Below are 15,316 nucleotides of genomic sequence, written 5' to 3'. Positions count from 1 at the left end.
TCCTTCTAGCACTTTCTGTTTTTATTTCAGATGTTTAGCATCTGCAGTACTTTGCTTTTATAAAACATCTGTGTTGTATGGAACTGCTGTTGGCTGCAGTACCAGTGCCAAGGCAAGTGATGGCTGATTGTGAGGGAATGTTTCAGAATGCACTGCATTCTAGTTTGATTAAAGTCAGATGTTATCTTGCGGTCAGTTTATTACATTAAAAAACATACTTTTTTTGTTCACAGATGCTGATGAATGTGTTTTATTTGGACAAGAGATCTGTAAGGATGGCTTTTGCCTGAACACACAGCCCAGCTTTGAATGTTACTGCAGACAAGGCTTGTATTATGATCCAGTCAAACTGCAATGTCTTGGTAAGTTTACTTCATAGTAACATTAAAAACTAAGCACAAATGTGGCCATGTTATGCTTCGGTCACCAATTAATGAAAGAGCGATGGATCAAGGAGAGGGATGAAGGAAATGGGATTTTTATAAAGAACGGAAGTGTTAAAGATAACAAAGGCTTTGAGGGATATGTGTAGAAAGCAGGGATATTGTTCTGATACAGGATAAGCCATGATTATATTGAATGGCAGAGCAGGTTTGAAGGGCTGAATAGCCTATTCTTGCTCTTCATTTTGATGTTTCTAAGAAGTTAGAGTAGACGTATATACTTAGAATGCACACTGATATTGAACAGTTAAAATGGAATGGATACTCTGCCCTTGCCAACCTGAAATCTCTTACATAGTCAGTTCCTCAGGGAAGTGAAGCACTTTCCTCAGAGGTGGGGAGTTCATTTACTCATGCAGACTCAAACCCTATTACATCAGCTTTGTTTCCTGAAACCCTTCCCCAGTCTTCCTCCCTTTCTGCTGTAGAACTCACCACTGCCATTTCTCTCTTTGTCTCACTCTCTGACTCTCAGTCTCGCTGTCTCTCCCATTCCCATGCTAGACTCTTGATTAACATAGTCCTCGGGCCTAACTATCGACCTCTGGACTGCCTGACTTTCTGGTCAGTCTCTTGCTGATTTTCCCAGCAGTTTTGCTGAGGCTGTTGGCCAGTGTAAATGGCACTCTCCCTAACTTGTACAACATTTGCCCGATTATTTTAGTAAGATAATGTTACTTTCACCATAATTTGAGAAATGAGTCAAATACACATCTGAGACATTTATGGCATTGATAATGTACAATTTTGAGCTGTGTACAAAGTAATAATAAAGAGGTAAACATAGTAGTGGAAACAATTTATTTATTCTTTTCTGCTATTGTGAAGCCTTGACTGTAACTGTTCAGAGGCACAATAGTGAAAGAACACAGTCAATAGCACAGAAAGCTGGAAGTACACATCAGTTATAAAGAGGTGAGAGAAATGGATGTTTTTGGGGGTCGTAAGAGGCTATTGGATTTAGAGTGGAATTTCTTTGAGATATAGTGAGAGTTTTATTTGCTTCTTTCATTTGTAAGCACCAAGTCAGCCTTGTGTTAAACTCCAGGCCTGCGTAGTTTTCTCCCAATCCCAATGGCAGTGATCAGAGTAGGGCACAGCTAGTTGGTAGCATTTGCCCAGTGTCTCGATTGGGAGCCCTAACACTCTGCTACTTGACAGGGTGAGTGCCATCGACAATTTAGTGTTTGTCTTGCTCTGTGCTCCACCCTCAGGTCCACATTTTGCGAGGTTTCTATCAGTTTAGGAGGCATTGGCCTTGTGATGGTATCGCCAGACTATGAATCCAGAGACCCAAGCAGTGCCCTGGGGACCCAGGTTCAAATCCCGCCATGGCAGATAGCGGGATTCAATTTTTTTAAAAAATAAGAGTCTAATGATGACCATGAAACTGTTGCCAATGGATTCGCTAATGTCTTTTAGGGAAGGAAACTGCCAACTTTACCTCAACTTTACCTCATGTAACTTCAGACCCACAGCAATGTGGTTAACTCTTAACTGCCCTCTGGGCAATTAGGGATGGGCACTAAATGCTGGCCTAGCCAGAGATGCCCTCGGTCCATGAATAATTTTTTTTAAGAAGAGTTATTCCTTGTTCAGCAAACAGAACTGATATATTATTGCACCTCCTGAAAAGTTAAATAAATGGACAGCTCTCTCATTGCTGTGAGTAACAAAGATCGTCCATGTGAGATCACATCAGGGAATGATGATCACATCACACTCTACAATTGTCACTTAAATCTATGAACATGTTTACTGCTTCATTACGCCTTCATGAATGGCAAGGGTGGCATTTATTGCTTAGTTCTAAATGAAGTGTTTGTCTTATACTCTCCTCCCGAGGTCTCTCTCAGTTCCTGCACTCCCATTAGAGCTGAGCTACATAGATGGTATGGACTCTCCTCGCCCTTCCTCCCAGGTTCAGGAGATAATTGATGCGAAACTGTCACCATGCTGTGCTTTTCCTCTAGAGCCAGACTGTAACATATAAACAATATTTTTTACACCAGATATCGACGAATGCCAGGATGTAGCGAGTTGCATAAATGGGCAATGCCTTAACACTGAAGGCTCGTACAACTGTTTCTGCACCCTCCCAATGGTCCTGGATGCTTCAGGGAAACGCTGCACGAACCCCTTAGATTCTGACGGTATGTTCCCGCTGTTACTATGGAAACATTACATGGCGAGAGACTTGAATAAAATATAGCTTATAGGGATGTGGCTTACAGTGCATTGGGGTTGCATTTCTGTGGGGTTCTACAGATCATCCTTTTAGAATGACCACCAGACATCTGTGGAAACCCTGAAGAAATAGTGGAAATTATGGCCCAGAATTTTCAATGTCAGTGATGGTAACGCTGTTGAGTATCAAGGGGAATTGGTTAGATTCTGGCAGCGTCTGTGGAGAGAAACCAAGAACAATGTTTCAAGTCCTAGAATCACAGAATCCCCACGGTGTGGAAACGGACCCTTTGGCCCAACAAGTTCACACTGACCCTCCAAAGAGTAAACCACCCAGACCCATTCCCCTACATTTAACCCTTGAATAATGCACCCAACCTACACCTCACTGAATACTGTGGACAATTTAGCATGGCCAATTCACCTAACCTGTATATCTTTGGATTGTGGGAGGCAACTAGACCACCCAGAGGAAACCCACGCAGACACGGAGAGAATGTGCAAACTCCACATGGACAGTCGCGTGAGGCTGGAATTGAACCCGGGTCCCTGGCGCTGTGAGGCAGCAGTGCTAACCATTGAGCCACCAAGTCCTGTGAACCTGCTTCAGAACTGTTCTGAAATGGGTCACTGGACTCGAAATGGTAACTGTGTTCTCCTCTCCTCAGATGCTGCCAGCCTGGCTGAGCATCTCCAGCAGTTGCTGTTTTTGATTGTCTCTGCAGTTCTTTGTTTTTTTTTAATGGTTAGCTTCTGTCTTGTTTGAGTTGGTCATTACATTGCATTTGTGGGGTGCCAAGGTTATTTACCATTTATCAGGCCGAGCTGGACATTGTTCTGATCTTACTGCATATGGACATTGACTACTTCAGTATTCTGACATCGTTCCCATCAGATTTTTGCAAATTATACCCTCTCTGGTCACTGACATTTCACCTGTGGGAAGGTCCAAAATCACATGGGATGGTGCTAGACCCTTTCTGACCAGAACGAACAACTGCCAGATTGCTTGCCACTTAGGTAGGAGAGACCTGAGGACATAAACTTAGAGTAAAAGGAAGACCTTTTAGAACAGAGATAAGGAAATACTTCTTCAGCCAGAGAGTGGTGAATCTAAGGAATACACTGCACAGAAGGCTGTGGAGGCCAGGTCATTGAATATATTTAAGACTGAGATAAATAGGTTCTTAAGTTTCTCAAAAGAGAAAATGCTGGAAAATCTCAGCAGGTCTGGCAGCATCTGTAAGGAGAGTAAAGAGCTGACATTTTGAGTCTAACTTTGACAAAGGGTCAGTTAGTCTCGAAATGTCAGCTCTTTTCTCTCCTTACAGATGCTGCCAGACCTGCTGAGATTTTCTAGCATTTTCCCTTTTGGTTTCAGATTCCAGCATCCGCAATAATTTGCTTTTATCTTAAGTTTCTCAACCTTATTCTCCCACTTTCTCCCTGTATCCCATGATTGATTGGTGGAGCAGACTCGATGGGCTGAATGGCCTAATTTCTGCTCCTATGTCTTAATGTCTTAGGATGGATGAATGAATGAAAGAGAATTGAAGAAATACTTGAAAAGAAAAGTGAAAGAGCAGAGGAATGGGACTAAATTGACAGCTCTATCAAAGAGTTTGCATCTGGGGTGTGGAACTTGCTTCTGTTGCTGTCTCATGCTGTGATTCAGTAAAGACAAGGAGGGATGTTTCTCTGGTTTATTTCAGATTGCCTGGGTTCCCTAGATGTAACAGACATAAGATCAATGGTATGATCAAGTCGTACACTCACTGAATCATGTTTCTTGCTAAAGGAAATTTGGGAGTGTTCCCTGTACCTGACCCGTCTAAGCTCAGAATCTGTGTTATTATGACAATTCATTGATCCTGGGTGCTGTTCCTCAGTTCCTCTTGTGAAAATCATTATGTACAAAAAAACCCTCCACTTTTTGTTGTATTTTAAATGCCCTCTGTAAAGATGGTCTCATTTGGAATTGAAGCGTTTCTGAAGCAGTACCTGAAGTTTGGTACTGGGATTTGTTTCATTTTTGATCTGTCGCACTCCTCTGCTGCCCAACTTTCCACTGTTTCTGTGCATGATGTCAGACAGTGCAGTATTTCATTTTATTTCTTAGATATCGACGAGTGTCAGGATCCATCAAATTGTATCGGTGGTCAATGCATCAACACTGATGGCTCATACAACTGTTTCTGCACATACCCAATGATCCTCGACTCTTCAGGGAAACGTTGCATTGAGCCTTCAGAAACTAGTGGTAAGTCCCAGTGGCAGGAGCAGCTGCTATAGTTGGCGTGGTTGCAATGATATATGTTCATTTTTATACTGCAGATTATATCAGATGCTCTTTATGTTAAAAGAGGCTTGAATGACATTGACATTAATCTACTTAAAACCGACCTCTTTGTCCTAATATCCATAATGTACCCCTTTATTCTTCATTTCTCTATTCTGTAGCTTTGTTTCTAAGATAACGTTGTAAGTGGTATCTTATATAAGTTTCACTGTACTCATTTCATTACATGAGACAATAAGTTAATTCAATTCTTTCTGTGTCTCAGCATCAAACCCCTGTCTGATAACAGAAGGACCTTGGGATGTTTCACCATGTTAAATGTGCTATAAAAATGCACATTTTTGTTATTTGGATGGGAGGAGAGGAAAGAAGAATTGCATTTATCCAATATGCAGCCTGTTCTGACTGAAGCAACATTTCACATAAAGCTTTAAGGAAAACTGGACTCCTCTTTTCCCCCCCACCCCTTCACAGCCACAGAAAAGCCCATGTAGACCATGTCAACTGCACTCATCAATCCACCTCAAAAAACCCAGCCAAACCTGATAAATATAATCTCGCCCTGAGAAAGCCATGCTGAGTATCCTTGTCTCATCTTGGCTTCTCCACATGGTGATTAATTCCATTCCTCAGAATATTTTCCAAATGTTTACCTACCACAGATTTACAGGGAATCACAGCGCAAATCGGAAGAACAACATCTCATCTTCCGACTACGCACTTTGCAGCATTCTGGACTTAATATTGGGTTCAACACTTTCAAACTGTGATCCAACCCCCACTCCTTCTGTGTCTTTTAGCTTTACTCGTTATATTCTCTGTCACTATGTCCTCTCTCCCCTCCCCCTACTCCAGTGGGACTATCCATCCTTTCCATTGTCTTGCCCTGCTCATATTCTGATCATTTAATCTGAACTATCAACATCTTTTCTCCTCAACACTCTACACCCCATCACCAATCCCAACTATAACATAAATGCTGCCCCCTTCACACTTCACTTCAGCTCTGATAAAAAGTCACCTAGATTCAAAACGTTAGTTTGCCCTCTCTCCATGGATACTGTCTGACCCGCATGATCGCCAGCATTTGTTGTTTTCAGTAGATTCCAGTGTCTGCAGTAATTTGCTCCTCAGTTATAGTTCCTTGGTTTATCTCTACTGCACTTCTCAACTAGTGGTACGTTAGCTGTCCTCCAGTGTGCTGGCCCCTCTTCTGTAGCCAGAGGTGATTTGAATGTCAGAGTCACAGGAATCTCCTCCCTTGCCTCCCATAACAGCCTGGGATTCATCCTGTCTGGGCCTAGATGTTTATCAAATTTGAAGCCTATTAAAACCTCTTGGTAGTAATTTGTTAAAGTCTCACAGCCCTCCCTCCTGATTTCTGTACCCACATTGTCCCTCTCCACAGACGCTCAGATGTGACAGGAATCGATATCCAACTGTGTTACATAAAGTAACACATAAAGTGAGTGGGGGTGGGGGGGAATCGTAGCGAGGGGGAGGCCAGGCACTGCTGTGGTACATTCATCTGAAGTTTGCTAAGATCTAGAAAAGCAGCAGCTGTACAAACACCCATTGTCTTGGTGTCTGAGATCTTTCAGTTTAAAGTCCTCTTTAATTTTTCGGACTTATTTATCGGAGAACTGCCGCCCACACACACAGGAAAATATTTTTTCATTCACGGTCAGAACGACTGGTGAAGGATCGCTCCTTCACACTTAAAATGCACATGTGACCCTCATTTGATGCTTTCCCACCAACATCGCGTCACTTCAGTGCCCTGGGTTGCTTCTCATTTCAAGCACGTTTTCCCTGCTGACCTTCAAAAGAATGATGCTCAAGGTGGTTAACAGATTTGATGGCAGATAGTGAGAAACAATTTCCTGCTTCTGGGGAAGGCCAGAACAAAAGGGCATAAACTGCACAATGCGGGTGTGATGCTCACAATACTCCACAGAATGTAGTGTCGGCCTGGAACTCCATCCATCCCAATGAAAACTGTGGAGATTCTGGATCAATTGAAAGTACAAATCTGAGATTTATTGATTGTTTTTTGAGAGGATTAAAAGTCAGGAAATTGAGCAGGATGAGTTATAGATCAGCCATTATCTAACTGAATGGCAGAATCAGCTGAAGGGGCCGAATGGCCTCTTCTTCATGTCCCTATGAACACGAATGACTGAAGCCATGGAGCACACATGTATATCCACAAGGTGATGCCAATGCAACATTGAATGACATCCTTCCCTAACCTTATACATTAAGTTGGGATAACGTGGGCATTTTCTGCTTGGCAGTATGTAACTAGTGGTGTGCAGCAGGGATCAGTGTTGGGGCCATAATTGTTTACTATATTATGTATATATATATATAGGCTTTGACTTTGATTAGGGAAGTGAATGAACTGTCACTAAGTTTGAAAATAATCTAAAAGTAGATGGGAAGGTGAGTGGTGAGGATGGTACAAACTGTTGGGTAGAGGTTAAGTGCGTGGGCAAGAACCTGGCAGATATGGGAAAATGTGAGGTTAAGCACTTTGGCAGGAGGAGTAGAGGAGCTGAACGTTATTTATATGGAGAAAGACTGCAGAAAGAGGCAGCACGTGAGGATTTGGACATCTTCATGCATAAATCATTTTAAAAAAGCTAGCAAACAGTTTAAGCGGGTAATAGGGAAGTCAATGGAATGTTGGCCTTTATTTCAAAGCGATGGAGTATAAAATTGGGGAGGTCTTTATAAAGGCCCCAGTCAGATCTCAACTCAAATTCTATGAACAGTTTTGGTCTCCTTAAGCAAGGAAAGTTTTACTGGCACTGGAGGCAATCCAGAGAAAGTTCACTCAGCTGATACTAGGTATGGAGGGACTGTCTTGTGAGGAGAGCTTGAGTAGACTGGGCCCGTACTCATTCGGACATAGAAAAATGCGAGGCAACCTTATTGAAACATGCAAAATTCTTCAGAGACTTGGCAGGGTAGATGCAGAAAAGTTGTTTCCCCTTGTGGGAGAGTTTAGGACTAGGGGCCATAATCTCAGAATAAGGGGTCACATATTTAAGAGAGAGATGAGGAGGAATTTCCTCTCTGAGGGAAGTAAATCTGTGGAATTCTTTACTGCAGAGGGCTGTTGAGACTGGGTCATTAAATATATTCAAGGCTGAGATAGACAGAACTTTAATCAATAAGGGAACCAAGGGTTACAGGGAAAAGGCAGCCAAATGGAGTTGAGGATTATTGCTACGATATATTGAATGGCACGGCAGACTTGATGGGCTGAATGGCCTATTTCTGCTGCTATGTCTGATGGTCTTGTGGTCTTTTTCAGAACAAACCACTGAAGAGGATGTGTGCTGGCAGGCTGTGAGCAGTGAGGTTGTGTGTGGGTCACCCCTAGTGGATCGGAGGACCACCTACACTGAGTGCTGCTGTATGTATGGAGAAGCCTGGGGTATGGACTGTGCTCTTTGTCCCCTTCGAAACACAGGTGAGTAAGAGTTACCCAGTCATTTACACGTAGTGCTTTTCCTGAAGAATGGAAGTGAAGTGATGGGATCATGGAAGTGGGAGGAAGGAAATGACCTGAGTTTTATTGTAAAACATATTTCTCTTTAATTTGAGCACAGTTTACCAGTTAATAAACCTGAAGCAGTGTTGTGAGTCTGAGGGCTGTTTTATTCTTTTTGGAAAAGGGTCGATAAATTCATAGTAATTAGGAATAGCACAGTGCAAAATCACTTCTCTTTATTTTCAAATTTTCTGCAAACTTGTCTTAGCATTGTCAGAGAGTCAGAGATGTACAGCACTGAAACTGACCCTTCGGTCCAACTCATCCATGCCGACCAGATATCCTAACTAAAGCTAGTCCCATTTGCCAGACTTTGTACACCCTTCCTATTCATATACCCATCCAGATGCCTTTTAAATGTAATTGTACTAGCCCCCTCACTTCTTCTGGTAGTCCATTCCATACACACACCACCCTCTGTGTGAAAAGATTGCCCCTTAGGTCCCTTTTAAATCTTGCCCCTCTCACCTTAAACCTTTGCCCTCTAGTTATAGAGTTCCCCACCCTAGGGAAAATATCTTGTCTATTTATCCTATCCATACCCCTCTTGATTTATCAACTTCTATAAAGTCACCCCTCAGTCTCTGACTCTCCAGGGAAAATAGCCCCAGTGTATTCAGCCTCTCCCTGTAGCTCAAAACCTCCAATGCTGGCAGTGGCAGCCTCTCCCTGTAGCTCCATCTAAAGCAGTGGCAGTAATAATCTGTGAAATGTACATGTTCTGACCATGTCAAGGAATGTGAGAAATCAGTGGAGAGCCAGTAGGGGGTGAGACACTGGGCATCATTCGGATCATTGTCATCCCACATCTCAAAAGTTGCAATTCCTGCTGCTACTCAGATCATCTCCAGACAGAGGCTTGCCAAGCAGATTTTAGGCCCCAGTGATAATTAAACAGTCATCATTCCCACAACCTAATTTAGATTGTGGTTTATAATCATTCCAAAGTACTCGGAATCATTCCATGTCCAATCACTCCCCTTCTGAATAACCAATACTCTTTATTTAGTCACTCTGTGATATGTTGGCTGACAGCTTGCAGTATCATAAACAGATGCCTTTGTTTTTCTCATTCCTTTTTCACTCTTACTTCGACCTTACAAAAACACTGTCAGCCACACAACAGCTTGGTGTTTCCATTTGGAGTGATGCTGGTAATTTACTTACACCTTGGGAATGATTGAGGGTGTCTAAACTGATGCCAAACAGGACTCCATAGCCAGCGGACTGAATTTAAAAAAAGGGTCATAGAGTCATAGAGCCAGACAGCAAGGAAATAGACCCTTCTGTCCAACCACTGGGTTCGGGGAGTCCAGAACTAGAAGGCATAGGTTTAGCTCTATATCATTAATATTATATAATTGTACAACATAGAAGGTGTGCTGGGGTTGGGGGCTGAGGTGGATTTTTACTAATCCAGTGAGAAGGGTGAAGCTTGAAAGGGTTCAGAAAAGACTTACAAGGATGTTTCCGTGATTGGAAAGTTTGAGTTATAGGGAGAGGTTGAATGAGCTGGGGCTGTTTTCCCTGGAGCATCGGAGGCTGAAGGGTGACCTTATTGAGGTTTATAAAATCTTGAGGGGCGTGGTTAGGGTGAATAACCAAGATCTTTTCCCCAGGGTAGTGGAGTCTAAATAGAGGGCATAGGTTTAAGGTGAGGGGGGAAAGATCTAAAATGGACCTAAGGGGCCACCTTTTCACACAGAAGGTGGTACGTGTATGGAATGAGCTGCCAGAGGAAGTGGTGGAGGCTGGTACGATTATAATATTTAAAAGGCATTTGGATGGGTATATGAATAGGAAGAGTTTGGAGGGATATGGGCTGGATGCTGGCAGGTGGGGCTAGATTGGGTTGGGATGTCTGACTGGCATGGACGGGTTGGACTGAAGGGTCTGTTTCCATGCTGTACATTTCTATGACTCTATGACACTCCATGCTGACCTTAATCCAAACTAAACTAGTCCCACCTGCCTGCTCCTGGCCCACGTCCCTTTAAACCTTTCTTATTCATATACGTATCCAAATATCTTTTAAATGTTGTAACTGTACCCACATCCATCACTTCCTCAGGAAGTTCATTCCACACGCGAACCACCCTCTGTAAAACAATCGGCACTCATATCTTTTTTAAATCTCTCTCCCCTCACCTTAAAAATGTGCCCATCCGAAGGGAAAGACAACTACCATTAACTCTGTCTATACCGTTCATGATTTTGTAAACTTACATAAGGTCACTTCTCAACCTCCTATGCACCACTGAGAAAAGTCCCAGCCTATTCAGCCTTTTTCTATAATTGGTCCATTTGCTCATAGATGTGGGGAACCAGAGCAAGGTGATGGCTTTCCTCCTGTCTGTGAGGGGTGGTCTCTGTGATATCAGACCCCAGCACTCCAGCCTCATCTCCCTGCCTTCATGTGCTGTATGTATGCAAATTGCAATGCACTGCGAGAACTGCAGTGTCATAAGGTGTCTCATTACCATGCAAGGTTATACAATTCGATCTTTACAGTAAAGCCCCAGCTGCAGTACAAAAGCAGGTACATCTGAGCCTCACCCGGTAAGCCTTTTCCATCGACTTACTCCATTCGCTGTCTAATTTTAAAGCATTCAAGTTGCAGACTTCCCTGGGAGACCCGACACGTGCTGGGAGCACTTATTGACACAGGCTGGGTCTTCCTGGTAATTGGATCATAATGTGACAAAAGTGTGAATTTATTCAGCATTATATCCATCAATATGTACTGCTTCTGAATTGACCCAGACATGGTACCATATCCAAAGGTCTGGCCTCTTTATATTGCAGCACTAAACTGAAATGTAGGAATTTCCTGAGTTGAGATTGCACGTTATGAAAAGGACTGGCATGGATGTCAGGTTCGCTACTGCCACCTCCTGACAGTGTGAGCAAAGCACCATTGAAGATCACCAGGATTACATCCCTCAGCATGAAAAATCCAACATTATATCAAATTTTAAGATTTCCAAAATCACACCTGAGAAACCTAACCCCTTCTCTACGTAACAAGCATAAGTGAATTTATTGCAAAGCAATTCGGGATGTTGCATACACATGATTGGGTTTTATACAAATGCAGGATTAGCATTGGTGTGTGTGTGTGAGATCTGCGAGACATCGGGCAGCAGCTCTATAAAGGTGCTGCTTGTAGCCCCTCCCAGAACTGTGACCCTGACTGTCTGGGAGGCAAAGGCAGCTGGGAGCATCCCCACCTGCAAGTTCCCCTCCAGATCATGCACCATCCTGACTTGGAATGGTATCCACATTCCTTCACTGTGGCTGGGCCAACACCCTGGAAACCCTCCCGAACCTCATCCCATGGACTGCAGCTGTTCAAGCACGCAGCTCACAAGTTACTTCTCTGAGGAAATGGCAGATGGGTGATAAATGCTCGTCCAGCCAGAAATGCCCACTTCCTCGGAAGAAACTTTTTTATCAGAAGCATGAACTATGAAGTTATGAACTATAACTGAAGCATCTTAACGCAGTCTGAATTCATGAGTTACTTGCAGCTGTCCATCTGCTGTGTTGGCAGTGCTTTTGTGTGACCACATTCAGCAGGATATCTGGCAGTAACAACAGGGCTTTCTGCACTTAACCCTTTGACTACATAATAGATTCACAGAAATAGAAGAACCACCAGCAAGTTCCGAAACACAAAATGCCATACACCATTCCTGTCGCACAGTCACCCTGTGTTAACTGTCCACTCAGCTAATTTTTGAATTTCCTGATGTATAATGATAGCAGAAAGACTAAAATATTCTCTGTTATGTGTACTTACTGCTTTTGGAAGCATTTTTCCTCATATGGAAGGTAACTTCCTAAGATTTGGGCAGCAATGTGCCTAAGTGGTTAGCACTGCTGCCTCACAACGCCAGGTACCCAGGTTCGATTCTGCAGTGTCGACATGCAGGAAGTGAGGCCATTTTCAATAGCAGACTCCTTTCAGGTAGTTAGCGAGATACAACACAGGACTAGCAGCGTCTCTTTCCATTAGACAGAGACAATTAGATACATAGAACAGGATGAGCAGCATTCCTCATTGGGAATGGGTCATGGTCAGGAGGAAAGTGTCTATAAACAGCCACAAGTGGTCCAGGCATTGAGTTTGTGACATTGCATTGATCTGCTGTACGTTCAAGCTGTTCTAAACTAACTGATTACCCTTTTGATAATGGAACTATTTGTCGGTATTTTCGAACAAACTTGTTCAGATATGCTGTATTATGACACAGCTCTGGAGCAGGTGGGACTTGAACCCAGCTGAAACTTTATTGCTGGAACAGCACAGCAGGTCAGGCAGCATCTAGGGAACAGAAGATTCGACGTTTCGGGCACATGCCCTTCTTCAGGAACTTGAACCCAGGCTTCCTGCCTCAGAGGCAGGGACACCAAGACTATTCCACAAGAGCTAATGATATCTTTTTAAGAAAATATGCATAATTAAATCATTTCTGAAATCTATTCCTGGAAAGCTAGACAAAGTAATTACAGTATAAGCTAAATTATTTTAAAAATTAAGCATTTGGCAAAAACAGCGTTGGGCTAACCGTGACTTTCTCGCATTGTGTATTGTGGGCGATAATGAATCAGCTTTCTGTGTTCTGTCTCTCCTGACTTTTATTTCATTGATATTAATCAGCAGAGATGTGAAATGGGTGGCGCATTCACTATTAACCATTTCACACTGTTGAATAAGGCAAGTTTGCTGTTGTATGTTTGTGGCATCATAATATCACAAGATATCACAAAATATCGGGGATACTCTTAAGGTTTCACTGGTCAAGTGCGGCATTCCCACAGCCACCTGGGAATCACTGGCCCAAGACCGTCCAAAGTGGAGGAGGAGCATCCAGGGAGGTGTTGAGCACTCAAGACTTGCCGTTGGGAATAAGCAGAAGCCAGGAGAAAACAAGGAAAGGTTTCCGCCATACCAACACTGCACCCATCCCTTGCCATGATCACAACCTGCCCCAGGTGTAACAGAGCCTGTGGTAGCTGCATCAGTCTGTACAGCCATTTACCAACTCACCTTGAGAGTGGAACAGAGTCATCCTTGACTGCGAGGGATCATCAATGATGATGATGAATAAATATCACAAGAGGTACAGAAGTCAGAGGTCATTCAGCGCAGTCCTGCACCCTTCTATAACAGCACCGTTGCTTAAGGACTTCCAGATTGTTCCTTCTGCTGTCTCAGCTGAGAGTCCATTTAATTCCATTCGGCCTCAGTGGTGGGACACTGGATATTATGACCAGGAGATCAGTTTGAGCAACTTAAACTCTACTGCATAGCCTATCCCTACACAATGAACACAGTCTGCTGATTTCTCAGCAACAAACCCAAACAAGCAGACAAAATGCACCCAGAAACCCTAGCCACTCTCCCCTACATCAAAGACACCTCAGAAATGACAGCCAGACTACTCAGACCCCTTGGTATCATGGTAGCCCACAAACCCACCAACACACTAAAACAACAGCAAATTTACTTGAAAGACCCTTTACAGACAACAAGCAAAACTAATGTAATTTACAAAATACTGTGCAAGAACTGTAACAAACACTACATTGGACAAACAGGCAGAAAACTAGTCACCAGGATACATGAACATCAACTAGCCACAAAATGACATGACCCTCTCTCAGTGTCCTTACATGCAGATAAGGAAGGACACCACTTGGACAGGGACAACACATCCATCCTAGGACAAGCCAAACAGAGACACACACGAGAATTCCTAGAAGCATGGCATTCTAACCAGAACTCTATCAACAAACACATCGAGTTAGACCCCATCTACCATCCCTTGAGAAAAAAACAGAAAATAACATAACCACAGGAAATGATGTCACCACAGGAGATGACATCACCAACCCAAAGATACCCAAATATATAAATAGAAAGCAGGAATTATCAACAATGCTTCGCCCGGAGGCCTACTGAAGATGTTACCTAGTAGGGTGACAAAATGTCTGGAAATGAACCTTCCAGCTCAGCGAGCAAACCTACATCCATTCCAATCCTGCCATGAGATCTTTTACAGCCACCCCAGGACCAGAGAATGGGATCTCAGTTTAATGTTTTAGATGATATCTCCAACCTATCAAGGCAATGGGCTCAAATCCTGCAGTATGGCTTCTTAAAAATTTGCTTTGCTCTGGGGATCCATGCGACACTGTCATGCTGATATCTGTAGCAGTGAATGTAGACGTGTTCTTACCACAGATAGAAAACACCAGAAATCGCAACAGATTCAGTCAATTAAATGGGATCAGGGGAGTCCATGAAATAGATCCCAATTGGACAATGTCAAATCAATCTCTCTCAACCTGCAGCTGACTACATCTACCAAAGGAGAATTTCCCAACAGGCACTGGGGTGGAGTGGAGGTCCCAGGCCTGTGGGTGCTGTCGGGGCAGCTGCTGGCACAACTTTACAGGATGTGGCAACCTCACTGGCACCCTCTGTACCTGTAATCAGGTTACTGAGGCAGGATAGCCAATCAGAGATGACAAATTTAGCTAATCAGAGATGACAGAATAGCCAATCAGAGATGACAGGACAGTCAATCAGAGATGGCTGCAATGCTGGATGACCAGCGCCCCTATCTGCAGAGAGGTGAATGGTGCTGAGGAAGGTGATGTGAATGGGAGGTGAGAGGTTTGTGGAAGGTTAGTACGAGGGAGAGGCAAGTGGAGCAGAGGAGGGAGAGTGTGAGGAGGAGAGTGTGAGGGAGAGGCGAGTGGAGCTGGGGAGGGAGGATGAATGTGAGTGAGAGGCGAGTGGAGTTGAGGAGGGAG

General features: G+C 43.5%; 1 protein-coding gene across 6 annotated transcripts in view; it reads left to right on the top strand.

The window, feature by feature from the left end:
- ltbp1 (latent transforming growth factor beta binding protein 1) overlaps positions 1-15,316 on the top strand; it is a 339,046-nt gene that overhangs the window by 298,928 nt on the left and 24,802 nt on the right. For all 6 annotated transcript variants that reach the window (XM_043695510.1, XM_043695509.1, XM_043695512.1 and 3 more), the window contains 4 exons: positions 234-362; positions 2,456-2,596; positions 4,750-4,890; positions 8,252-8,410. In XM_043695510.1, coding sequence (XP_043551445.1) covers positions 234-362; positions 2,456-2,596; positions 4,750-4,890; positions 8,252-8,410 — 570 coding nt within the window. The remainder of the gene's footprint in view (positions 1-233; positions 363-2,455; positions 2,597-4,749; positions 4,891-8,251; positions 8,411-15,316) is intronic.

Source organism: Chiloscyllium plagiosum, chromosome 9 (genome assembly GCF_004010195.1).
Source record: "Chiloscyllium plagiosum isolate BGI_BamShark_2017 chromosome 9, ASM401019v2, whole genome shotgun sequence".
Taxonomy (NCBI): Eukaryota; Metazoa; Chordata; class Chondrichthyes; order Orectolobiformes; family Hemiscylliidae; genus Chiloscyllium; species Chiloscyllium plagiosum.
The sequence above is the reverse complement of the archived record's forward strand: the minus strand, read 5'-3'. Positions and strand labels throughout refer to the sequence as shown.